The following is a 27,242-nucleotide window of genomic DNA, read 5'->3' as shown; positions in this document are numbered from 1 at the left end:
AGCTTCACCCAGATAGCCAAGGGAGGTGTCTGCACAGAGAGGATGGGTGGGGAGCCCATTCCCAGTAGCAGGCAAGTTACTGTGGGCCAAGCCAGTCAGGGAGGGAGCAAGAACAGCAGCAGCCTTGATTCCTCCTCCCCCCTCAGCCCCCCCATCCCATCCACCCCCATAAGAACCAAACTGTGTATCTCAATCCTAGAATGTGTGGAATGTGCCACAGCCTGATAGGCATGAAGCAATCTGCAGAGAGGCAGGGAGGAGCTCTACTCCCCAGTCAGAGGCCTGACAGTGCAAGGACTACGGGTCCTGAGGGCTGGGCTGCCCCTCCCATCCTCCCTGGGCCTGCTGCCTCAGCCAGGATATCAAAGACTGCATTGTGCATTGAGCGGGACTTGGTCCCTCGTGTGCCAGGGAGGAGGCGGGAGGAGGAACACCGCTGGGAGGCTGTCCCCTCCCAGTGCTCCTCTGGCTGGTGTTCCCAGGGGCCTTGGCCCGGGGAGGATGGTGCACACATGGGTGGCTGCTTCTGCATCCCTTGGGAGCCGAGTCTGTCCTGGGGGCCAGGTGAGTTTCCTGGGGTGCCCCGGCCTGTGGCTTCGCTGAGGTGGTGGGTCCAGTGAAGGCTTACGGATCTGCTGGGTTGGGGGGGTTACTCTTCTAAAGATGGGGAGACGGTTGTACTTTCTGGCTTCTTCTTCTCCCTTCCTCACTTAGTATTTGTCATTCTGGCTTTGTGAAAAGGGAGTGAAGCCTGGGAAGCATCTACGTTTCCTGAAGAAAGAGGCTTTGAGCTTGCTCTAGGAGGAGGAGAGAGTGCTGCTTTTGGCTGCCATTCCCAGGGTGTGACTAAGCCCTTCCTTCCTTTCTTCCCAAGATTCCCTAGTTCAGGAAGAAAGCTCAGGCAGTTAGTTCCTCTGGGGCCCAGGAGTGGTCATAAACTTGGCCTAAGCCACTCAACCCTATTTTTGTCCGGGTTAATGTTACTGGAGAAAAACAGGCAGTTTCCTGCCTCCTACCTGTTATAATGTGATTTTTTCTTTCTTTTTTTTTTTTTTGTACGTCAAATTGAGGTCACAGAGTTGTTGCTCTAAGAATTGTCAAGTCATCTGAGACTTGACACAGGGTGACCAGCCTTGCCGGTTTCACTGGGACCCAGGGCTTTCCCAGGATGCATTCAGTGCTAAAACTGGGACAGTCCCAGGCAAACTGGGGTTGTTGGTCACCTTAATGCAAGCTCCTCGCTTCTTTTCACAGCAAGACCAAGGTGAGGCCCTGTGGTCTCGTGTATGGCATTTATTAGGATGAGTGGTGGCTTTGGAGGAGGACTTGCTTGGGAGACAGAAGAGCATTACACCAAGAAATCATTCCTAACCCTTGTTAGGATTCCGTATCTTCCTGGAGCACTGCCATGTTTCCTTGGAGGGGGAGCCCAGGAGAACCTCTAGCTAAGGCCTTCTACTCTCTGAGAGATGACTTCCCCCTGTAGTCTTGTGACCTGGGCTCGACAACATGGAAGGCACTAGAGGTTCCTAAAGCGAATCTGAAGCAGCCACGTTCTGCTTCCTCTGCTTGAAGTCTCAGCCTAGGCACCTTGGTACCTCCAGCAGGGAAAGGCTCCCAGACTAAGCAACCCTAGACTTTATAAGCAAGCAAATGCCCTTGGCACAAAGGCATGACCTTCAGCTAGGAAACAAATCTGGAAGAAAGATTCTCCAGATTTCTAAGATGTACATACTTTTCAGACCCTCCCCCTAAATCCTGTTGTCATTGCACCCCATGGAAGCAGACGTTGCATGGGAGCTGTGGGAACATGAAGAACCACCGCTCTGTAAGGCAGGAACCTGGGTTCTAGATCTGACTCAGTCTACTTCCTCTTAGGCAGGCATCCTCACAGTTAATCCCCTGACCTTTGAGGCCAGAGTGTCTGGATTTGATCTTAGTTCTTTGATTTGGCTTGACCAATTTATTTAACCTTTCTGTGTTTCAGTTTCCTCACCTGTAGATTTTATGATATAATTATGCCTTCCTCACAGGGTCATGGTAGGGATTAAGTTTACATGTGAAACAGTTAAAACAACCTGGTACACAGTTAATTAAGCACAATAAATAAAACAAGGCACATTAATCACATCTCTATGACTCTGGCATATCATGCTCTCTCTCTAGGCCTCCCTTTTCTCATCTATAAAATGAGGGGGTTAACTCTGCCTGTGAAGGTATCTTAGGGAGCTCTGCTCCTAGTCCCTGACACCCAGCCTCAGCTGGAGCAGCTCTGCTCCTGTTTGACATCCTGTTTTTCAACCCAAAATTTCATGTAAAAGAATTCTGCAGCTCAAAACCAACCAACCAACATTGAAGAAAACATCCTCAAAGTTCTTATAATACTATCATTCAATTATCTTATTGTTTCACCAGATTTTTGCCGTCGAATCGGCTGGCATCCTGGATTCACTTTTTCACCAGGAGTCAGCCTGATATTTATTTCTACTGAGGCTTTTCATGCCATCTCCCTAAACTGTTTTCTGTACTTGTCAGGGGATTTCCCTAGGGAGGATGATATGGTGTTATAGGTCTGAGGCCAGTTGTTGTAAACATCCCCTTCTAGGTTCCCCCTATTTATCCTAGAGAAATGGAACAAAGTATGAGACACATGCTGGAGTGACCTAATAGTGTGTGACTTTGGGCAAGTCTCATATTCTTCGAACCTCAGTTTTCCTGTCTGTAAAATGAATCTAATGATAGTATCTATCACACGGAGCTTTCGTGAAGATTAAATCAGATAATTCATCTCATGGATTTAGCACAGTGTCTGGCTTCTGATAAACCCTCAGTAATTGTGGGCTGTTTTATTGTTAGCTAATAGGGACCACTCCCACATTCCTTCTTCCTATTCCTTACTCTACTGGAGTAGGAGTCTGTGCTCCTGCTTCTTTGGCTGCTTCAGTCATTGTGTCTGTTTCAGTGGGAGTAAACAGTGAGGACCAACAGTCCTCAAGGGTTAGGGAGGCAGGAAAGAAGAAGGCTTGACAGTACTAAGCCCCAGAGAGCTGCCCAGCTGGTTTGCCTTGGTGTGACACAATGACAAACATTGTCCCCGACACCCCCCAGGTGTGCTGCATTCTCACACATGGACTCTGCCTGCAGCATCTGTTTCCGTGATGTTTCTTACTTACTCACGTAAATCTCCTGATTGCATGTGGGCAGGGGATGGGTTTCTAGTAACTGCCATTATTTCTGGCTTCTGGACCCCTGGAAATTCTTGCCACTGTTAAACTACAGTTGCTCACTTAGGATCACAGAGCAAGTCATGTCAAGATTTGTTGGTCTAAAAGCTTCTAGCACTGCCCCCTTATCTTTCAACACTATCTTGAAGACATCTGGCAGACTTATACCCTTAAACAGAGGATGTGGGAGAGATACATTTGCCTACATTGATCGCTGTTGTTTGTAACTTTCCTTTCAACATTTTTGGTAAATACGAATCATCAGTAAAATTATAGGAGATGGGGGGGTGAATGCTGACAATAGCAAACCATGCTTCACATTTGAGCTTTAAAAAGCTCGTGAGGTGCTTTGAACATACTGATAATAGAGACTATGAGAACAATATGCAAATTTCTACTTTTTGTCATATTAGCTTCAGAACTTCTTTCTTTCTTTTACTTTTTGAAAAAATAAAAGATTACAGATACAATTAGGGTCCCCTGGTAGTTCTTCCCAATCTCACTACCTACTCTCCTCCCCCAAATTAATCACATTTATGAATTCAGTAGTTTTGTGCTTTTATTACATATTTGTGTACTCATATCATTGCAAAGAATTTATTTTGAAGATTTTTAAACTTAAAATGATATCATTATGCAAACTGCTTTTATTTTTTTGCTCAACATTATGATCTAAGATATATTCATGTAGATAAATGTAGCTGTAATTCTAATTTGGTATTTGTTCCAACAGGACAATGTGGGTTTACATCATAAAAATTGCTGGTTGTATGCTTGTCAGGTCAAAGAAAAAAAATGTGGGTGGAGAAGAAAAGAATGCAGGGAAATGTTTACTGTTTAGTTATCTTCTTAAAGTTGGGAGTGGTGGTGGATGGGTGGGATCAAGGAGAGACTGAGAGAGGAGAAATAGGAGTGAATTCTCATTTCCAGCAAGTTTCTGTGAGTGAAATATTTCCCAAGTTGGAAACCATAGATCTCAGCATTCTGAGGTTGGGTTTATGTAGTGGAACTGGCAAGGTCTGCACCCAATGATCTGGATGGCCTCTGACTCTATTGCTGACTTGCTGTGTGACCCCGGTTAAATCATTACTCCTCTCTGGGGCCTTAGTTTCTCAACAGTAAAATTAAGAGTGGAACTCAATGGTCTTTTATTCCCTTCAAATATTCGTTTTCTGTAATTATTGCCTCTCCTCATCTTTACCTCTCATATTTAAAATGTCAAGATGCCTTCCCTTTTCTAACTTTAAAATATAGTGTCATTCACTTTATTCCCTGACTTCTCATTTGCCAAGATCACAGTCCATATTCTCACACTCACACCCGTGGACTGCCATACAATTTTTCAGATATCCTCCTTGCTTCACCTCCTTGCCTCTCTCTGTCCTTCCTGTGCTATCCCAGGTAGAATTTCCACTTTTGTTTTGCCACACCTATGCGCAGGAATGTTTCATAGCTCCATATTGCTTGCTATTTCCAATCTAAATTCCTCTGCCTTCCTTAAAATGCTCTCCCTATCCTGACTCTACCATATTTATCAATTTTAGCCCCATGACCACTCACCTCTCCAGTATGTCCTCTGTCAGCTCATGTGCACGCAAAGTTCATTCACCCCTATCCTGCTGAGCTCTTTACCAGTAATCCTGCTTTTCTACCACCTATATGAATCGACCAACAAAATAAAGAGGAAGCCATAGACTGGGGGATAATATTTGTAAACCACATATCTGACACTTGTATCCAGAATATTTTTTAAAAATCTTATAACTCAGTAATGAGAAGGTAAACAACCCAATTAAAATGTACAGACACTTTCATTCAGAAAATACAGGGATGGAAAATAAGCATGTGAAAAAATATTCAACATCATTAGTTATTAGGGAAGTATAAATTGAAACAATGAGATAAAACTGCAAACCTACTAGAATGGCTACACTTAAGAAGACTGATACTATCAAGTGCTGATGTGAATGTGGAGCAACAGGAACTTTCACACATTGCTGATGAAAATGCAAAATGGTACAGCCATTTTGGAAAGCAGTTTGGCAGGTTTTCTTTTTTTCTGTGCCAAAGTCAATTTTATTTTATTTTTTTGATATCTTTATTCGAGCATAATTGCTTTACAATGTTGTCTTAGTTTCTGTTGTATAACAAAGTGAATCAGCTACATGTATACATATATCCCCATATCCCCTCCCTCTTGCATCTCCCTCCCACCCTCCCTATCCCACCCCTTTAGGTGGTCACAAAGCAATGAGCTGATCTCACTGCGCTATGCAGCTTCTTCCCACTAGCTAGCTATTTTCCATTTGGTAGTGTGTATATGTCAATGCTACTCTCTCATTCTGTCCCAGCTTAGTCTTCTCCCTCCCTGTGTCCTCAAGTCCATTCTCTACATCTGTGTCTTTATTCCTGTCCTGCCCCTAGGCTCATCAGAACCATTTTTTTTTTTTTTAGATTCCATATATATGTTAGCACACGGTATTTGTTTTTCTCTTTCTGAGTTACTTCACTCTGTATGCCAGACTCTAGCTTCATCCACCTCACTACAAATAACTCAATTTTGTTTCTTTTTATGGCTGAGTAATATTCCATTGTATATATGTGCCACATCTTCTTTATCCATTTGTCTGTCGATGGACACTTAGGTTGGTTTCACGTCCTGGCTATTGTAAATAGTGCTGCAATGAACATTGTGGTACATGACTCTTTTTGAATTATGGTTTTCTCAGGGTATATGCCCAGTAGTGGGGTTGCTGGGTCATATGGTAGTTTAATGTTTAGTTTTTTAAGGAACCTCTTTACTGTTCTCCATAGTGGCTGTATCAATTTACATTCCCACCAACGGTGCAAGAGGGTTCCCTTTTCTCCACACCCTCTCCAGCATTCATTGTTTGTAGATTTTTTGATGATGGCCATTCTGACTGGTGTGAGGTGGTATCTCATGGTGGTTTTGATTTGCATTTCTCTAATGACTAGCGATGTTGAGCATCCTTTCATGTGTTTGTTGGCAATCTGTATGTCTTCTTTGGAGAAAGGTCTATTTAGGTCGTTTGGCAGTTTTTAAATAAACCTCTGTGTTTTTTGAATTGAGTGTTAGTAACTTTCTCTAACCAATAATAATAATAAAAATAAAACTAGCTTCCAGAAAGTAATTTATTGATTCATAAATAAAAAGTTCAGGGGTTGTTTGTTTCAGGTATGTCTGGGTCAAAATATTCAAATGATATTATCTGGAAGTTATCTTTCCTAAGCTCTGTTTGTACTGGGTTGGCCTGAACCTCAGGCAAACTTTCTCCCTGTAGTGGGCCCCATAGCTCCAGACTGTCATATTCACAGCTTCAAGTGCAGTGGAAAGGAATCTTTTCCTGAAGAGGTCTAAGGAGAGTCCTAGGACCAGTTCTCACTGGCTTAACTTTGGTCACCTGGCCATGGTACAGCATAACCTGACTGGCTTACGCTTGAGTCACGTGTCCACTTTTGGAGCTAGGGATGGAGTCAGACCCATCTGAATGACATAGACTAGGTTTACATGGGTCACATCGCTAATGAGGAAGCCAGGGATTGAGTCCAGAACTACCTGATTGCAGATTTTTTTCCTAGCCACTTCTCTACCTGTCTCCATTTTTAGAAAACAAAGCATGTCCATTATAGAATATTTGGAAAGTAGACAAAAGTATAGAAAAAATGGTTAAAAGTGACCCAGCGATATCTATCATGGGCCTTTTGGTTTATTTCCTTTGTCATTTTAAAAAAATCATATATTTTTCCTAAAGTACTTTATTCTATATGATAGTTTTTTTTCCAGTTTTATTGAGATGTAACTGACATTCAGCACTGTATAAATTTAAGGTGTACAGCACGATGATTTGAACTACATACATCAAGAAGTGATTACCACAGTAACTTTAGTGGACATCCATCATTTCCTACAAATATAAAATTAAAGAAAAGGAAAAAAATTTTTTCCTTGTGATTTGGGCCCTCTCTCTTTTTTTCTTGATGAATCTGGCTGAAGGTTTATCAATTTTGTTTATTTTTTTAAAGAACAAGCTCTTAGGTTATTGTTTTTTCAGTTTCTATTTCATTCATTTCTGCTTTGATCTTTATGATTTCTTTCCTTCTACTAATTTTGGGTTGTGTTTGCTCTTGTTTTTCTAGTTCCTTTAGGTATAAGGCTAGGTTGTTTGTGATTTTTCTTGTTTCTCAAGGTAGGCTTGTATTGCTATAAACTTGCCTCCTAGAACTGCTTTAGCTGTGTCCCATAGATTTTGGATCATTGTGTTTTAGTTTTCATTTGTCTCCAGATATTTTTTGATTTCTTCAGTGATCACTGGTTGTTTAGTAGCATATTGTTTAGCCTCCATGTGTTTGTGCTCTTTGCAGTTTTTTCTTTCAGTTTTTTCTTTCTTGTAGTTGATTTCTAGTCTTACAGTGTTGTGGTCAGAGAAGATGCTTGATAGAATTTCAATTTTCATAAATTTCCTGAGACTTGTTTTGTGGCCTAGCATGTGATCTATCCTAGAGAATGTTCCATGTGTACTTGAAAAGAATGTGTATTCTGCTGATTTTGGATGGACTCTTCTATATAAACCTATTAAGTTCATCTGGTCTAATGTGTCATTTAAACCCAGTATTCTGTACTGCTTTGTCTAGATGATTTGTCTATTATTGATATAAGTGGGGTGTCAAAGTCCCCTAGTAATATTGGGTTACTGTCAATTTCTCCCTTTACGTCTGTTAATACTTGCTTTATGTATTTAGGTGCTCCACTGTCAGATGCATATATATTTAAAATTTTTATATCTCCTGTTGGATTGATCCCTTGATAATTATGTAGTGCCTTTCTTTGTCTCGTTACTGTCTTTGTTTTTTAAAATCTATTTTGTCTGATATAAGTTTTGCTACTGCAGCTTCTTTTTCATTTCCATTTGTATGGAATATCTTTTTCCATTCCCTCACTTTCAGTCTGTATGTGTTTTTAGATCTGAAGTGAATCTCCTGTAGGCAGCATATATGTATGGGTCTTGTTTTTGTATCCATTCAGCCACTCTATGTCTTTTGATTGGAGCATTCAGTCTATTTACATTTAAAGTAATTATTGATAGGTAAACTTATTGCCATTTTGGTAATTGTTTTTGGAGTTCTTTTTTGTTTCTTTCTTCTTCTTTTGTTCCTTTCTCTTGTGATTTGATGACTATCTTTAGTGCTATGTTTGTATCTCTCTTTTGTGTGTGTATCTACTGTAGATTTTTGGTTTATGGTTACCATGAGGCATTTATACACACACACACACACACACACATATAACTTTTGCACTGTGTATTCTTTACTTATTGTGGCTACAGATGATTTTACTACTTTTTTATTTACCTTCCTACTAGCTTTATATGTAGTTGAGTTACTACTTTTACTGCATGTTTGCCTTTACTAAGGAGCTTTTTTCTTTCGTAATTTTCATGTTTCTAGTTGTGGCCTTTTCTTGTTTGCTTGGAGAAGTCCCTTCAAAATTTCTTGTAAAGCTTGGTGGTACTGAACTCTTTTAGCTTTTGTCTGTAAAACTTTTGATCTCTCCATCAAATCTCAATGAAAGCCTTTCCAGGTTGAGTATTCTTGGTTGCAGGTTTTTCCTTTTCATCACTTTAAATGTATTGTGCCAGTCCCTTCTGACCTGCAGAGTTTCTGCTGAAAAGTCAGTTGATAGTCTTATGGGACTTTCCTTATAAGTAATTTGTTGTTTTTCTCTTGCCCTTTTAATATATTCTCCCTTTATCTGTGATTTCCAACATTTTAATTACAATGTGTCTTCGTGTGGTTCTCTTTGGGTTGATTCTGTCTGGGACTCTCTGTGATTCCTGGACCTAGATGTCTGTTTGCTTTCCCAGGTTAAAAAGGTTTCAGCTATTATGTTCCCTGCTCCCTTCTCTCTCTCTCTTCTCCTTCTGGGACCCCTTTAACGTGAATGTTAGTATGCTTGATGTTGTCCTAGAGGTCTCTTAAACTGTCTTCATTAATTTTCATTCCTTTTTCTTTTTGTTTTCAGCTTGAGTGATTTCCACTACTCTGCCTTCCAGCTCACTGATCTCTTCCTCTGTGTCATATAATCCACTGTTGATTCCTTCTAGTGTATTTTTTATATCAGTTATTGTATTCTTCATCTCTGATTGGTTCTTTATATTTTCTAACTCTTTGTTAAAAACTTCTAACTTCTCACTCTGTTCATCCAATTTTCTCCTGAGTTCTTGAACATCTTTATGATCCTTACCTTGAACACTTTATTAGTAGATTGCTTATCTCCACTTCACTTAGTTCTTCTTCTGGAGTTTTATCTTGTTCCTTCATTTCGAATATATTCTTCTGTTGCCTCATTTTGCCTAATTTGTTTTTTTTTTTTAATTCTATGCAGGGCTTCCCTGGTGGCGCAGTGGTTGAGAGTCCACCTGCCAATGCAGGGGACATGGGTTCGTGCTCCAGTCCGGAAAGATCCCACATGCCGCGGAGTGGCTGGGCTTGTGAGCCATGGCTGCTGAGCCTGCGCGTCCGGAGCCTGTGCTCTGCAACGCGAGAGGCCACAACAGTGAAAGGCCCACATACCGCAAAAAAAAAAAAAAATTCTGTGCATTTGATAGGTTAACTACATTTCCCAACCTTGGAGTAGTGGCCTTCTGTAGGAGATGTCCTATGTGTCCCAGCAGTGCACTCCTCTCTGGTCACCAGAGCTATATGATCTAGGGGTGCCCCCTATGTGGGTTGCATGGGTCCTTCTGTTGTGGCAGGCTGACTACTGGGGTAGTCTGGTAGGTATGGCTGGCCCCCAGTCTGGTTGGTTGCTGGGTCACTGGTAGGCATGGCTGGGTAATCTGAGGCAGCTGGCTGTGGAGCCCCAGCACCGCTGGGGCTAGTGCTGGTGGGTGGAGCTGGGTTCTGGGTGGGTGATTGCAGGGTCAGGGGTCCTGGATCTATTGTTAGCCTGCTGTTGAGCAGGGTTGGTTCCTTACATTGCTGACTGCAGGATCTGGGGTGTCCCTAAGCTAGTGTTGGCCTACTGGTGAGAAGTGCTCGGTCCTCTGATGGCTGGCTGAGGGGCCCAAGGTGTTTCAGAGCAGGTGTCAGCCTGCTAGATGGTGGGGCCATGGCCTGGAGGGTCCCAGTGCTGGTGTTGACCTTCTGGTGGATGAGGCCAGATCCCAGGGCAGCTGTCTGTGGGGCCCAAGTTGTCCCAGAGCTGATGCTGGCCTGCTGATGGGCAAGGCTGGGTCCCATGGGGTCCTGGGCCTGGTGCTGACCTGCTAGTGGGTGAGCTGGGTTCTGACATGGCAGGCTGCAGGGCTATAGTGGTGCTGTGGTTGATGTCTGCCAGGTGATGGGTATGGTCAGAGCCCAGGGGATCCCAGGGCTGGTACTTGCCCATGGGTTGGTAAGGCTGGGTCCTAGGGCTAGTGCTGGACCACTGGTGGGCAGAGCTGGGTCCTAGGGTCTCTGGCTGCAAGGCCTGGGGATCCTGTAGCTGGAGTCAGCCCTGTGGTAGACAGGGCCAGGTCCTGGGGTGGCTATGAGCTCAGGGGGTCTTAAGGCAGCCAGCCTGCCAGTGGGTGGGGCTGTGTCCTTGCCTGGCCTGTTGCATGGCCTGAGACATCACAGTACTGGTACTGACAGGCTGCTGGTGGGGCCAGGTCCAGCACTAATAAGCTAGAGGGAAATTCCAAAATGGTGCTTGCCAGTACCAGGGTCCTCATGACAGAACAAGATTCCAAAAATGTCTGTTCCCATTGTCCATGTCCCCATGGTGAGTTCCAGTTGCCTCCTACCTCTCCAGGAGGCTCTCCAAGATAATCAGGTAGGTCTGACTCAGGCTCCTTTCAAGCGGTAGCCTCTTTCCTGGGTCCCAGAGAATGTGAGATTTTGTGTGTGCCCTTTAAGAGTGGAGCCTCTATTTCCTTCAGCCCTCTGGGACTCCTGAAAATAAGCCCCACTGGCCTTCAAAGCCAAATGTTCTGGGCGTTTGCTTTCTGGTGCAGGACCCCTGGGCTGTGGAGTCCAGTGTGAGCTTGGACCCCTTACTCCTTGGGGAGAACCTCTGCAATTGTAATTATCCTCCTGTTTGTGGGCTGCCCACCTTGGGGTATGGAACTTGACGAGACCATGCCTCTGCTCCTCCTACCTGTCTTACTGTGTCTTGTTTCTTCTTTATATCTTTAGTTGTAGATTTTTTTGCTAGTCTTCTGGTCTTTCTCATCAGTAGCTGCTCTGTAAATAGTTGTAATTTTGGTGTGCCCGTGAGAGGAGGTGAGCTCAGGGTCTTCCTACTCCACCATCTTGGCCACTCCCTGATATGATAGTTTCTTGTTGTGGTCTCTGGTTCTTTTTCAAGGCCCAGCTCAAGTCTTCAAATCTTTCATGCTGAAATATAATTCCATGTTTAAAAGAGCTCTGTAAACTGTAAATCCCTGTGCAACTATTAACTGTTCTTCACATTATAGAGCTCCCTCTGATTTTCCAGATTCTTTACTGTTTCTCAACAAGCTGTCTTCTGGCTCATGGGTCCCAAAACAGTTGGTGAATTAGCTCTTTCTACTCCAGAGATTCTCACACTATAGAGAACATCAGAAATCCTCAAAGTGCTAGGTAAAAATACATGTCTCCAGACTCTACCCCTAGATATTTTCAGGGGAGTAAGTGAGAAGGCTCCAGGAATATTTTAAAATTCATCTTTTTATTGAAATTTATCATTCATACAGAATTGTACATGAAATTATATGTACACAGCTTGTGAATTTTTACAAGGTGAATATATCCAACTATGCTGCTTCCTGTGGCTGTAATTCATTACTTCTCATTGGTATATTGTATTTAATTGTATATGTCATCATTTACTTATCCATTCTAGTGTAGATGGACATTTGAGTCATTGCCAGGTTTGGGCTGTTATGAATTACTACTGCTCTGAGTATTTTAGTAGATATATTCTTGTGACGACATGTATGTATTATTTGGGATAATAGTGGAGCGGAACTGCTGAATCTTAAGCATATGTACCTACGCATATGTTCAGCTTGAAGTGATACCGTCAAACAGTTTTCCAAAGTGAAAATTTTCAAAATTTATTCTCACACTTGCAGTATATGCGAGTTCTGGTTGCTGTGTATCCTTACAAACACTTGGCTTTACCAGTTTTTTTCATTTTTGCCAATCTGTGTAGAGATGTTCCACTGTGGTTTTAATTTTCATTTCCCTGATGAACTTGAGAAAATTTTCATAAATCTACTGGCTGTTTGGATATTATCTTTGGTGAAATGCCTATTCAAGGCTTTTGCCCATTTTTCTAGCGGGTTACCCATCTAGTTCTTAAATATTTTTAGCATTCTTTATATATTCTGGATTTAAATTCTTTGATGAATACACATATTGTCTACAGTTTCTTCTATTCTGTCACTTTTATCGCTCTCTTAATTACATCTTTTGACTAACAGAAGTTTTTCCTTTTAATGTACAGTAAGTCCCCTACATACGAATGAGTTCTGCCCTGAGAGCGAGTTCGTAAGTGTAATTTGTTCGTAAGTCCAACAAAGTTAGCCTAGGTACCCAACTAACACAATCAGCTATATAGTACTGTACTGTTATAGGTTAATAATACTTTTCACAAAAATAATACATAAAAAACAAACACAAAAAATAAAGAAACCATTTTTAATCTTACAGTACAGTACCTTGAAAAGTACAGTAGTACAGTACAACAGCTGGCATACAGGGGCTGGCATCGAGTGAACAGGCAAGAAGAGTTACTGACTGGAGGAGAGGGAGGAGGTGGGAGATGGTAGAGCTGAAGGATCATCATCAATAGGAGACAGAAGGCGAGCTGCAATTTCACTCACACCTGACGCTGATGGCACAGCTTCTAGTTCCTTGCTGGGTTCAATTCTATCTACCCTCTTGAAAAAATGATCCAGTGATGTCTGGGTAGTAGCTCTTCCTTTCTCATCCTAGATAACACGGTACCACTGGATTGTATTCTAAACAGCTGCTGCAACCTTCGTGTACTGTTCTACGTTCGGGTCCTGTGCCTCAAAAACTAACAGTGCCTCCTCAAATAAAGAAAAGCCCCTTGCCATTTCCTGCATTGTGAAACTCTTTGGTTCTTCAGTTACTTCTTCTTTCTCTTGTCTCTCTTCGTACTTTCTCTGGGCACGTTCGCATCTTTGAAAGTTCACAACTTGAAGGTTCATATGTAGGGCACTTACCGTATTCCAATCTATCCATTATTTCTTTTGTGGGTAGTACTTTTTCCATTCTGTTTAGGAAATTGCTGGCTACCCCAAGTCATGCAGATACTCTTCTAACTTTTACTCCAAATTTTTTTGGTACAGCTATCTTTTAAAAAACAAGCAACTAAATAATTCTGATGCAGACTATCCACAAATCACATTCTGCAAAACTGCGATTTTCTGCTCTAAACCTCATGTGTCCTTTAAGAGCTGCGCGCCCTACCCTCTCCCCCAAACCAGGGTCACCATCATGAACTTCCTTCTTCATGGTAGGCTCATGCCACAGGCCCTCATGGTCCTCAGGCCACTGTCTCTTCTCATGGAGCCTTACAACAGGGACAGACTCACAAAGTTTGCCAGGGCTGGGTATAAATACGTGAGCTGTCAGTTTGGGGACCGTGATAGCCAGAGGACAAATGCCCCATAGTGGTGGCAGTGACTGCTCAGTCCCAGCTGACTGTTGCCAGATAATCATGAGGGTCCCAGACCATAGTTCTTCCAGTTTTCAAAGCAAAGCCAAGCATCTGGGTTATGTAAAACATCCTGATTTCTAAATGATGTAGAGCAATTTAAACCTTAAAAATTCACTGTGCAGTAGCAGAAACTAATGCACCATTGTAAAGCAATTATACTCCAATAAAGATGTTAAAAAAAAAACAAAAAAAAACCCCAATAGCTTGTTAAAATAATCTTAAATTCCTTTAGCCTCTCCCAATATTTTAGTTACTCGTCCTCAGTTGCTTGTGTTTGCTCAACTTAGTATAAAATCCTTTAGGTTTTTCCCCTTCTTTAGATCTTCATTTCCTCATGTGGACTTTCACATTATATAAAACGTACATTAAATAAAATATCTATGTTTTTCTCCAGTTTAAAAAAAAAATTCACTGTGCAGGGGGGAAAAAAGAAAAGAAAAAAGAAAAATGTGGGTTTTCTGTGGCCTGTGGCCTCTGGTATACCAGTTTTCAAACTCTGTCCTAGTGTAAGGAAGCAGGCTGCCACTCCAAGTGTGATCCTGGGACCAGCGGGATGGTCACCTGGGAGCACATTAGAAATGAAGAACCTCAGGCTTCCATCTACTGAGGCAGAATCTGCAATTTATCAATAGCCCCAGGTGATTCATACATTCATTCAAGTGTGAAAACTTTACGTAGATGTATGGTTTTTTATTTTTAATTTTTGAATTTTATTTTATTTATTTTTTTATACAGCAGGTTCTGATTAGTCATCCATTGTATACACATCAGTGTATACATGTCAATCCCAATCTCCCAATTCATCCCACCAGATGTATGGTTCTTAATACTGGTTTAAATCAGAATCATTCGGGGAACTTAAGAAAAATACCTGTATCGATGCTAGATGATGTCTAGCTCTTCTCGGCCGGGCCCAAGTCGCGACTGACGAGGGACGGACGTTCATGGCGACCAGGACCGCTCTTCTCGTTCGGCCCCGGCCCCTTGCCTCTCCTCCCTGCCTGCTGGTGGTGTGTGTAAGGCAGAGGTGAGGAATCCCCGCTGGACCTTGGTCTCCCGCCCCCTGCCTCACGGCAGTCGCCGGGCAAACCGGGTCCGCTCACGCAGCCGACACTCTAGCCTCGCCTTCTCGGAGAGTCTCGCGAGGCGTCCCACAGTTCACCACGCGCCCCCGACGATGCGTGAGCGTCCCGCCTACTCCCTGCGGTGCCGCTGGCTGGCTCCAGGCGTCTCTCAGGTGGCGTCGCCTGTTCTCAGCGAGCCCCTCGGGTCCCCCCAGTAGTGGTGAGTCTGGTGAGCGGCTCTCTTGGGGAGTCCAGGTGATAAGGAAGGCACGCCGGTGTCCCTCGTAGGGGCAGGTGCCTTGTGGGGGTCGTCCTCATATGTGCAGGGGGACTGACGTGGCCGTGTGTTCCCCCTTCGCCGCTGAGGTTGCACGCGGGAGTGTGAGCTATCGTGACCAGCCGGGTGATGCGAAGGGGGGCTCAGGCAAGCCCCCTGGTTAGGCAAACGCAGGAGCCCGAGGCTTCGCAGGCGTTGCCCGCCCCTGACCATGAATGCTTATGTTGACCCCATGCTTACCCAACCGCAGACCGCCCCCCACCCCAGCCGAGAACTGGCATCTCCCGAAGTGCGTCTGTGGGCCTGATGGGGAGACGATGGGTGGGGGACTGGGGGACGACGCGCCCTGGGTGGGAAAGCCTTCTCTAGCGATCTGAGAGGGAGCGTTGGGGCGCCGTACCTCCTTGCCGCCGCCCCTCCAAAGCTCACAGTAGCCCCTGCAGCGTGTGTGGGCAGAACCCCTCTCCTTCCGGTGAGTGGTGGGCTGGCCCCGCCGTGAGGCCACGTGCCGCTTTTCAGGGGAGGGGGGAGAAAAAAAGAAAAATACCTATGACTGGGCAGCACTATGAACGATGTAAATCAGCATTTCTGGAGATGAGGCCTAGGCACTGATATTTTTAAGAAGCAACCTGGGGGATTTGAATAGGCAGCCAGGGTTGAGAAGCGCTAATTTAGATCAAGCCCTCACTTATGACTGGGAAATGTGAAATCTCAGAAAATGAATGGATGAAATATCTTGACCCATGTTACTTACCTAATGTATCAGAGAATCTGATTTGTGCAAACTCATATCTCATAATTCCCAAGCCAGAGCCTTTTTGCTATAGTTACTTCTGGTTCCTGGAGGCAGAACGACAAAATGATCCTGTTAGACTATGGCTCATTACTGCCAGCTTTCTAGCTAAGCTGCCTAACTTTCAGCACTGACCCCTAACAAGATTTGCTAGATGAAGAGCTGTGACCGAATGGGCCTGTCCTTCAGCCCATTCAAGCCAAAATCCATTTCATTCCCTGTTCATTACCCAAAAAAGTGCTAACTGTTCCTGCTATGAAGACATGGAAGATCCTCAGCTCGGGTCTCAAAGTCCCACTGTATAGGCACAGAAGAAGGCAAAGACTTCTGGCAGCAATTTGAGGATTTGGGTTCAGCATTAACCAGCAGTGATTGGATGGAGCGTGATTACTTCATCTCTTATCACTCTTGGGCTGCATCAACAGAAACACAGGTCCAGAATGCAAACGTGGTAGGTCTGCTTGAGTTTGATCCACCAGCATTTTACAGTTGAAGAAGCTGGATGGATTAGATGAATGACTGACAAATGATGGTTGAGCCAAGATTCCTAATCCTTATTTCCAGTATCAGGTAATGCTTATAATCTTCTGACCCCATGGTGGAGTCCTTGAGCAGTGTCATGTTCAAAAGAACAGAGTAACCAACAGTAATGTGTTAAGGACTTGAGTTCTCTTGTTGTATTTTGAGGATACCATGAAGGAGGCCCACATCCCATATCAATACTTGTGAATTTCCCTTTTTTTTTTTTTTTTTTTTTGTGGTACGCGGGCCTCTCACTGTTGTGGCCTCTCCCGTTGCGGAGCACAGGCTCCGGACACGCAGGCTCAGCGGCCATGGCTCACGGGCCCAGCCGCTCCGCGGCCTGTGGGATCTTCCCGGACCAGGGCATGAACCCGTGTCCCCTGCATCGGCAGGCGGACTCTCAACCACTGCGCCACCAGGGAAGCCCTGAATTTCCCTTTTATTTATTTTTACCTGCTGCCTTGTGCTTTATAGTTGTACTCTTCTTCTCTTTTCAACCCCATGCCATCAAAATAGCCTCCTTCTTAACCTTAGTCTATGCTATGATTTTCTTTCCTCTCCTTTTCACTCCAATTTTACAGCTGCAAAGACAGGAACACTTTAGAGAGCTGGGGAGGAAAAAAGTCCCATACAGGACTCTGTATAGTGGGCAGACAGAAGGGCAGTCTGGGGACAATCATACATTTCAGGGCCATTACAGCCATGCCCCAGCCACCTCCCTTATGATGCTATTCTCACTTGCTCTGCTCCAGCACTTGCGTTATCCACCTTGCTGTAGTCAGATCTATAATGACCTTGTAGGCTCAGCATATATTGAACACATTCAGTATACTAGACCATGGGACTCAGTCTGACCTGTAGGTGGGAAATTTTTTTTTTTATTAAAGTGGGGACACCCAGGCTGCTATAGGATTGAGATAGTATGCTTTAGTTGAATACTAAATAATTATTAGGCGATGGTGGTAACAATTAGAGTTCTTCTAGGCCACCAGCCCTGGAGAAAAAAATGATCACTTGATAAAAACTTGCAATCCTTGCTTATAGCTTTCTTATACTCTCGCAAATGATCTTTCATTTGATCTCCTCCAGGTAAAGAAACTTCTTCCAAGGATCCAACCATATCCACTGAGATTATATCCTCATCTGAAAACAAGGAAAAATGTTTCCTGCCACAGAATATGACTCCAGGTATCTAAACCCCAAAGACAAAACCTAGTTAAAAAATATTTTCCATGTAGAATATTACAGTAATCCCCTTATCAGTCCCATCTGCAAACTCCCTCCCTCTGATCCTTTCTAGGCACCACCATCAAATACATCTTTGTAAGCATGACCTTGACTATGATATTCACTTGCTCACAAATCTTCCAGTGCTCTCCATTGCCTGTAAGATTAAGCTAAGCCATCTCAAGCTAACACTCAGAGTTCTTCACAATCTGGCACATATTAGGAGCTCCATACATATTTGCTATATTAAATAAAGTATATCATCAAATAGATTTTAAGGTGCTGAAGGGCAGGGGTAATTTTTTGAATAATTAAGTATTCTACATAGTACCTAACAGAGTTTTTTGTACATAATTGGTACTCAGGAAATGTTTGGTAAATAAATACATGAATAATTGAATAGGTCCATGGGGGTCATGTTTGTATTCTGCATACTACCAAACAGAGTTTTGGTAGTATGCAGAATACAAACAGAGTTGGTTATACAGAATTGGTTAAATAAATAAGTGAATAAAGGGTTGAGTATGTGGGGTGAGATTGGCTGAGCAGAAGGATGTCTGTCTGAATCTTTAAGAAGGAGAAAAAGATTTTGAAATTAAAGTGGAAAAAATCTTTTTCTCAGGACATATCTTTCACAGTGTTCCCCTTAAGAGACTTCAGTGAAGCTGGCAAAGAGAGAACCATCCTCAGAGAGAGAGGGCTGAACCTTGTACTGGAAACTCTGAGGATAAACCTGTAGAAGATACAGTTTCTGTTATCCAGTAACAGGGACCACGTTTGAGGGCAAATCACATGCCAAGCACGTGCTAAGTCATCCCTGCCTCTACTTCTCAGCCTCACATGCTCACCTCTAGAAGGTGGCACCACACTCTGCATTTCAAAGGTGGCAAACAGGGACTCAGAGAGGGAGGTGACTTCCCTAGTGCTGCACAGTTAATACGTTATGGGAAAGGCATTCAATCGCTGGTCCTTGTTTGTAACCAGGGTGTTCCGTTGCCTCCCAAACATGTACTTTTATCCAGCATACAAAATCGAGATTTGTGAAAAAAGATTTGCATTATGAATGTTTTGAAGGATATACACTATGTAAACAGTGTAATGTCATGCCATATTCTTTCTTTTCCCAATTTCAAATTCTGTCAGACTTCTTGGTTGACAATAAGAAAAACCTTGCCCTCTGTTTTTTGGTGTTGCATCAGTCTGCTTATCTGTCTGTCAGCTTGGGCCATCCCTGAAAAAGCTGAATCACCCACCATCTGTTGTCTCATGAACACAGTGGAGTCAGCATTTTGTCTTATCAGTGTATGAAGGCAAGTGAACAAAGGGTACATGTAGGTGAAACTTAACCACCTGAACCTGAACTTGTCTGTCTTTCAGCATTTTCTGCCATGATGCTGTTTCCAGGAAGGTCATAGGGTGAGAAGGGGAGACTCAGCTCCAACTGCCACCCTCTTCTTTATGAGGAAGAGTCCCAGACAGAATCAGTCAGATACATTATCATGACTAAACCACCAGTTTTCAGAAGTATTAAAAAAATGACAAAATGCACTTCACACTAAGACTAGAGTGAACTTGATTTATTCCCCTATCCACAGAGGGCACTGTAGGATCCCACAGTGGCACAGCGATGCTGCTCTGAGTATCAGCTCTCATTGGTTGAGATCCACAAGCAGTTTGCTTATTTAAATCCAGGTCTTTTAAGTTCTATAACCATGGATTCAAGTACATGGCAAGGAGGGTCACATTGAAGGGGCCGTCACTTATCAGGAGCTTTTCCCAGGAAGATTCTGGAGGGGAGTTTAGATCAGGCTTTGAAAGGACAGGAGGTTTGGTGAACAGAAATCACAGAATCAATTAGTGTCAAGGTTAATTACATTGTAACAAGTTGGGGGCTGCGAGCAGTAACTGCTGGAGCACTGGGGTGGGGGGTTGCAAGGGGCAAAAGTTAATGCTCATGTGTGTATTGAACATTTAGTATGCACCCAGCACTGAACAAAATGCTTTATGCACATAATCTCATTTAGTAAGCCTCTTAAAAACCCTGTGGGATAGTACTCTAAAAGCCATCTTATTAATTAGAAAAGTCAAGCATAGAGAGGTAATTAACTGCTGAGGGTGGTGCAGTTAACAAAGGCAGAGCCGAGCCCCGAGTCCACGTCTGTGTGACTCCTCCTCCCTGGGCTTTACCTCCTCCTAGAGATCAGTGGTCAGTGAGGCTACCAGACAGTCGTTGGACCTGGACTGCGGCAGATGGAGGGCTTGTGTGAGATTAGAACACAAGCCAGGGAGGAACGGAATGGAACAAACATCCACCCAAAGCTCTCACCGATGTCAGGTCAGCTGGGCATGTCGTATCAGAGCTGGCCTGCAGCCACAGCATTTCCACGACTTCTTGGTTAGAGACAGGAAGACAGAAATGCAGGCTGCCTGTGTTCTCAGGCCAGCATGACAGGGGCCGTTTGTAATGTGCTCAGGAATTTGCAAAAGCCCTGGCAGGTTAGGGCTAGAAGACAGACCTCTGTGCCTATCTAGTTGCTGCCTTGAAGGTTCATTGTGTTTGATAATTATTAATGCGATTGGTACGTATTGTCTGAAGAAGACACATGGCAAAGTGCAGTTATAAGATGAACCTCCTCAGTGTGGCCTTTCCCAGCAACACTATCCACTCTCCAACAGCTTCATCACTCTGTCTCTTTACCCTAGTAACATTTTTTTTTATTCATAGCACTTTTCTCCATCTGAAATTACTGTGTTCATGGAATTGGTTACTTGCCAAGAATACAAGCTCCATGAGAACTGGACCTTGTCTGTTTTGTTTCCTGCTGTATCTCAGCACCTAAAACAGCCTCTGTTCACAGTATTGAATGAATGTGCATTTTGAAGATATTAAAGATAGACTTTAATATATTAGCCACTTACCCTGACGAACAACAAATGCATAATCAGGAAGAAGCAGGTTAGAGGAAATGCATGTGTATATGTATAATGCATGTAGTATTAATATCTATTACATATGATAAATTTGACATATAAATATACTTCCATAAATATGGATAAATTAGCATTCTTTGGAAACTTTCACAAATCATCCACAGGAGGAAATACATGTTCTAGCTGGTTCTGTGTGGCACTGTTCCCTCAGTGCCAGGCAGAGCAGGAATATACTCTGTACAAACAGAAATAACCAACCCAACTGCAGCAACTCCTGTGATTCCAGAACATTCTGTGCTTCAGCATATTTTCTTCTGGGGGAGGAAATTTTAAAGAATGTGCTCAGAGAATTGTTAAGATCACTTGTAATCTCTGATGAGAACATCAATTTAGGGGTTGGGTGTGGGAAACATTGGGGGTTATCTAATTCTTTCTTCCCTGTTTCTGCATTTCCATCCTGATCTTTCTCACTCTGTTCTCTTTAAGATCTGACGCTCTCCTTCAGTGTGAAGAGCCGCTCCAGGAGGTGTGTAAATGGCCCCTTGCAAGAAGCAGCTCGGAGGCGGCTCTGGGCGCTGGAGAATGAGGACCAGGAGGTTCGTGCATTGTTTAAGGTGAGCTTCGCAGAGCAGTGCAACCTTGTGTCCACCTTGTGTCTGTCCACAACAGCCTCTCCAACACCTAGGACAGTGCTAGGAAGAAAGTCGGCCCTCAAGAAAACATCTGACTGACTGAATGAACGAAAATGTACACATTCTCTGCTCAGCAGGAATGGGTCAAGCCTTGGAATCAGAGTCAGAGAAGACTTCATTTAAAATCTGCCACTATTAATTTTTTGACCTTCAGCAAGTTACTTAACCTCTGTAGAATGGGAATCGTTATAATACCTACCTCATAAAGTATACTTTTTAAAAAATGTGGTGAATTTGACTTTTTAAAATTGTGATAAAATATACATAACATTTTCAGTTTTAATAATTTTTACTGAACAAGTCAGTGATATTAAATGCATTCACATTATTGTGTAACCATCACCACTGTCCATTCCAGAATTTCTCATCATACCAAACTAAAACACTGTACCCACTAAACAGTAACTCCCCTCTATCCCCTTTCCTCAGCCACTGGTAACCACTGGTAAGTGTACTTTTTTTAAGTACCAAAATTGCTAATCAAAAATTAATAGCTATAAATATTAGAATGAGAGGAGGAAAAGGCAATAAAATAAGCCAATTTCTCATCTTTCATAGTAGGTAGATAATATCTTCAAGTGCTAAACCAAGGAAGAAGGGTATGACTAAATTATTTATACTTTAGGAGGTACTTACTAGGAGAACTAAAGTGAGGAATGTTTAAAATTTGCTGCAACTAGAGGTGGGGGAAAGAGAACATTGCTTTACATAATAAATTAGTATGTTCTAGTTATTTTACAGTTTCTTTATGAATTGATACAAATTAAAAAGAGAAACATACTCTATTATTCTGTCATGTAACAAAAAATATAGTGTTTGGTTTGTTAGGAGGAGTAAATGAGATAGTATCTGTAGAGAGCTTGGTGTTGTGCTTGGGTGGTAGGATGTGCTCCACAAATAGTAGATATATTATAAATAGCAGAGTCATTTTGTTTTTAAATCTCCAGAATTCAGGAACTTGGAGGCATTAGCTACTAACAGGCACCATAGGGTTTCTTTTAATTTGAGTTGCTTTTGACACAGGCAAGAGCTGGGTTTGGTTGTGCAAACTGGCCTGCTGGGCTGAGTCTTGAGTGGGCAGGCTTGTGGGCCAAAGCTGAGGCCTGGAGTCAGTTGGAGCTGAGATCCAGTTTGGGTGTCACAGCTCCCTTGACTTACCCTGTCTGCACCCTGGCATCCTTGAGTATAAAACAGGGACAATGCCATTTTCTATTAAATGTGAGGTGCCATTTGATTATAAACACACTATTTTAAGAAAGAAAATAAATGCTGCCCATTATTTATGATGCCACACTTCCTTTTCTTTTATTTCAGAAATGGTGAAATGTGATAAAAGTGCATCTTAGAATGGGTTAACTCCTATAATTACACTCTTTCATAGGGTTATTGTAAAAGTTAAATGAGGCTTTGCTCATCAAACTCTTGCTGAAGAGCCTGGCATATAGTAAATTCCTTGTAAATCAGTTTTTACTTAGGACCCTCTTCCCTGACTACCAGGATCTATATCCTCCAAGGATCCGGGGCCTCCTGGGGCCTGGTATGGGAGAACCCCAGCAAGAACTACTTGCTGAAGTAGGGGCTTTTCCTTGGATCCTTCTATCCTCTTCTTCTTTCTCCAGGGTTCCCTCACGACAGGGATCCAGGGGTTGATCACTGGTGGTAGGACTGGCCTGGAGGGAGAGGGACATTCTGATCATCACTTGTTATAGTCAAGTCCAGATGCTTGGACAAGCAAAAAAGATTTTAGGGGAAAACCAAGTCTAGGCAGTGATTCAGGCCTTTTCATTCAGGTATTTAAAAAGGGGGTGGGGGGGTGTTACAGGTCTCTTCTTTCTCTGCTTGTGAGTGTGTAAACTGGCATAACCTTTCTGGAGGGTAGTTTGGCTCCTGCATTTTAGGATTGAAAATGTGCATTCCCAATTAACACTTCTTGGAATCACTTGTGTCAAAAAAATCAAGGGTGCATACAAAGATTTAGATATGAGATGTTTATCACAGTACTGTTTAGGATGTTAAAAAATTAAAACAACTCAAATGTCTAGCCATAAGAAAACATTAAGAATTAATTATGTTAATGTGACAACAGCATATGTAACCATTAAAAATAATGTAGATTATTTAATGACATGGGAGATGGTTCACAAAACATTGTTTAGGGATGAACGATTACAAAACAGCTTACTAATGTGATTCTATTTATATAAAAATAGTTACGTAGAAACTCATGTACAGAAAAAAGATTCAAAGAATACACAAAGTTGTTAACATTGATGATCTCTAGGAGGAGGGATTATGGATACTTTTTATTTTTGTGTGGTTTGGTTTTTCTGTTTGCTAGCTTCGTAAAAATAATTATTAAACATAGATTCACAATCAAATTTGCTTCCAAGGTGCCTTCTGTGATTCATTCTCCACCCTCTCACACATACTTCTTTTTTTTTTTTAACACAAAAGATAACATTCTCTGCACACAGTTCTATACTCTGGTTCCTTTTTGTTTCTGCTGTTGTTTCATTCAGCAATGAATATTTGGAGCCTGTATCAATACACAAAGAGCTTCTTTATTCTTTTTTATGGATGCATAATATCATAATATTCCATTGTATGGATGAACCATGATTCATTTTAACCAGTCTCCTATTGATGAACATTTAGGTTATTTCCTTTTTTTTTTTTTTTGGTGATGTAAAAAATCTATGCCAAAATTGGTGAAAGTGGTCAAAAGGTACAAACTTCTGGTTATAAGGTAAAAAAGTCCTGGGGATGTAACATACAGCATGGTGACTGTAGTTAACAATACTATGTTGTATATTTGAAAGTTGCTAAGAGAATAGATCTTAAAAGTTCTCATCACAAGAAAAAAAGAATCTGTAATTATGTGATGTGGTGGATGTTAACTAAACTTATTGTGGCCATCATGTCAAAATATATACATATGTTAAATCATTATGTTACACACTAAAAATTAATATGATGTTATATGTCAATTATATCTCAAAAAAAGAAGTTCATTACATAGCATGTTGTATATACGTGAGCTTGTTCACAGGACGCTTTTGTCATCCCGGGCTGACTCACTGTTCTTTTTTACTCAGGACCTCTCAGCTAGGTTGGTGTGTATACAGTCCCAGAAGGCCCAGTTCCTCATTACCTTCAAGACCATGGAGGAAATCTGGAAGTTCTCCACCTACCTGAACTTAGGTATGACATGGAGCAGGCAGGTAAAGGAGCACCTGCTTCTCAGTTTAGCCAATTTGCAGAACTTGACATTAAGGAATTGGTCTGGCTCTGATAATTTAAAGCGGTAGAGTCTAACATGGATGGTTAACCTTTGAAATATCACAAACTGCCTGGAACTAAATCTAAAGCAAATATTGCTCTAAAATGTCACATGCAGCCCTTCTTTGTTTCAGGAAGAGAGTATTAGATAATCACTTAAAACTGGCAAACAGTTTTTGATCATCTACTAGATTCAAAGTAGAGCTAGATTAGAAATTAATGGTTAAAAAAGAAAAAAAAAAGAGAAAACAGTCTCTAGTAGGATCTAAGTAGCTGTTCAAAAGTTCCAGATCCATGTTCCATGTTTTTGGAAAAGTCAAAGAAAGATATGGGGGACTTATCTGCTAAAGGGGCCTCAGGTTGCAGGGTTTTCTAGAAGGTAAAGAAGGATACTGGGGCACAGCACCAGTACCGATGTGGTGGGAAATAGTTTACCTGCCCTCTCCATGGAGAATAACTCATGATAGGAAAGTTACAATTGCAAAGCAAAACCAAGCAAGGCAAGAGGAAGCCATTTGAATTGATGCGTGTTTTACTTCTCTTACAAAATGCTGGGCTCCATGCAGACTTACACAGGAAGCGATTTTGTGTAGGGGTGGAGGGTCAAGATGGCTCTTGGCTAGAATGTATAAGTTCTCCTCTTGTAGTCATGGTGATTTTTCTGCTCTCCATTCAACACATCTCCTTCTGTGACCATCAGAGATCCTTGTTATTCAAAGTGTGCTCCATGGACCAGCAGCAGCAGCATCACTTGGGACTTGTTAGACACATGGAATCCTAGGCCGCAACCCAGACCTACTGAACCAGCATTTGTATTTTAATAAGGTCCCTAGGTGATTTGTGTGCACATGAAAGTATGTGAAGCACCATTATAGAAGATACACAGGGCCTAAATCAGCACAACAGAGAGTGGAAAGAGACAGGTTCTGCATCTTAAGAAAGTGAGGATGTCTAGAAAGAAGCAAAATTTTCATAAAAATAATTTAAATTTATAGAAATGTGTAAAATACTATCCATAATTGTTACAGTTTTACAGTTTGCACAGTTTTTAGTCTGGTTTTAACAAGTGAGATCTTACTGGGCATGGGGTGAGGGGCAGGGTCAGAGGGATGCTGAAGTAAATCCTGACTCATTTGTGGGCCATGGAGAACCTCCCCAGCCACTGCATCATCAGGGGTACAAGAATTCGAATTTGGTTGGGAGAATTTTAAGGGGGAACCGGGAACTCCCAGTGTCAACATTGTAATCTTGGAGATTCCTCCCTGGATGTATTATAAAAAAGTAACTCGGTCTGATAATCTTATTATGCATTTATGGAAACCCATAATATGTTGAAAATAAATATCATTTAAAAATGATTTGTACTTCCCAACAGATGCTGAGAAGAATCAATTCATTTTAGAAATTTTCTAGCTACCCCTCTTATGCTCTTCTAATTCCAGTTAAGTGGAGTCAGATTAGGGATGGAGGTCTGGGGGAGAAATTCAGGAGGGAAATTGCTCACCCTAATGATCAGCTAATGGCAGAAATCATGCCCTTGAGGAATCTTGTTGGTTTGACTTCTTAGGCTACGTATCCATGTGTCTGGAGCATCTCCTCTTTGATCACAAGTACTGGCTTAACTGCCGACTGGTGGAGGATACAGAGATCCACGTGTCAGTAGATGATAAACACCTGGAAACAATATACCTGGGACTTCTGATCCAGGAAGGTGAGCATGGTGTAGGGGTGGGGATGGGGGTCTTATCTGGATATATGTTATCAGAGTCCTTGAAATAATTAGGATACAAAGGGAGGCAAAAACCATTCAAACATGAAAATGTTCACAAATGAACCCACCTGTTACGATATTACTTCAACCATCTCTCTCAGTTTAACATCAATATCACATGAACAGCTGTGTAGGCCAGTCTCACTGATTGTCTGATGTTAGAACCACCCGGGAATTTTAAGAAGATGCCCCTATCAGGGCTCAGCTGGGGCCAGTTAATCTCTAGTGATGGGGATCAGGCTTTGGTATTTTTTGAAAGTTGCCCAGGTTATTCTAATATGCATCCAAGATTGAGAACCACTATTCCAAACATGTGATATAATTTGATTGTAAAATAAAATTGCAGATCTTGCAAAACCTTCATGATTTCATGAAATCGAGGAAAGTGATATTGGGAAACTGTTTGGAGCACCCACCAGTCTGTTTACAAGGAAGGATCCAATCAAGGCTGCAGCCAACCGGTTAATGACTGATGACATCATAGACACAGTGAAAGAGCCATATTTGCATAGAATATTTTGCATAATGATTCCCTTTCTGATTGTTTTGCATGAATCACATATGAAGGAAAAACTTTTATACTGTATGACTGTGAAATTTAGTTGGAGAAATTATATTCACCCAAATCAACTTAATTTATTCTTATTTGGTCCTAAGATTAACATGAGGTTGCAATTATAACTGAAGTTCTGTTAAATATATTTTCATGAACTCTTGTTTCATTTTTTTC

The 27,242-nt window shown here is 42.2% G+C and overlaps 1 protein-coding gene across 11 annotated transcripts in view; it reads left to right on the top strand.

The window, feature by feature from the left end:
- Positions 1–456: 456 nt before the first annotated feature.
- Positions 457–27,242, top strand: part of SH3TC2 (SH3 domain and tetratricopeptide repeats 2) — a 182,296-nt gene continuing 155,510 nt past the window's right edge. For 10 of the 11 annotated variants that reach the window (XR_009563483.1, XR_009563481.2, XR_009563482.2 and 7 more), the window contains exons 1-5: positions 457–564; positions 17,702–17,800; positions 21,257–21,384; positions 24,558–24,663; positions 26,309–26,452. Coding sequence is in view for 5 of the 11 variants with exons in the window: in XM_060296419.1 (XP_060152402.1) it covers positions 513–564; positions 17,702–17,800; positions 21,257–21,384; positions 24,558–24,663; positions 26,309–26,452 (529 nt within the window). In the remaining 6 variants the exon portion in view is untranslated. Of the gene's footprint in view, positions 565–17,701; positions 17,801–21,256; positions 21,385–24,557; positions 24,664–26,308; positions 26,453–27,242 lie in introns of those variants that run through there. The other variant, XR_009563485.2, reaches the window with a different exon arrangement.

The sequence above is a fragment of the Globicephala melas genome, chromosome 3, assembly GCF_963455315.2.
Source record: "Globicephala melas chromosome 3, mGloMel1.2, whole genome shotgun sequence".
NCBI classification, from domain to species: domain Eukaryota; kingdom Metazoa; phylum Chordata; class Mammalia; order Artiodactyla; family Delphinidae; genus Globicephala; species Globicephala melas.
Note: the sequence above shows the minus strand (reverse complement) of the source record. Positions and strands in the feature narration are given on the sequence as shown.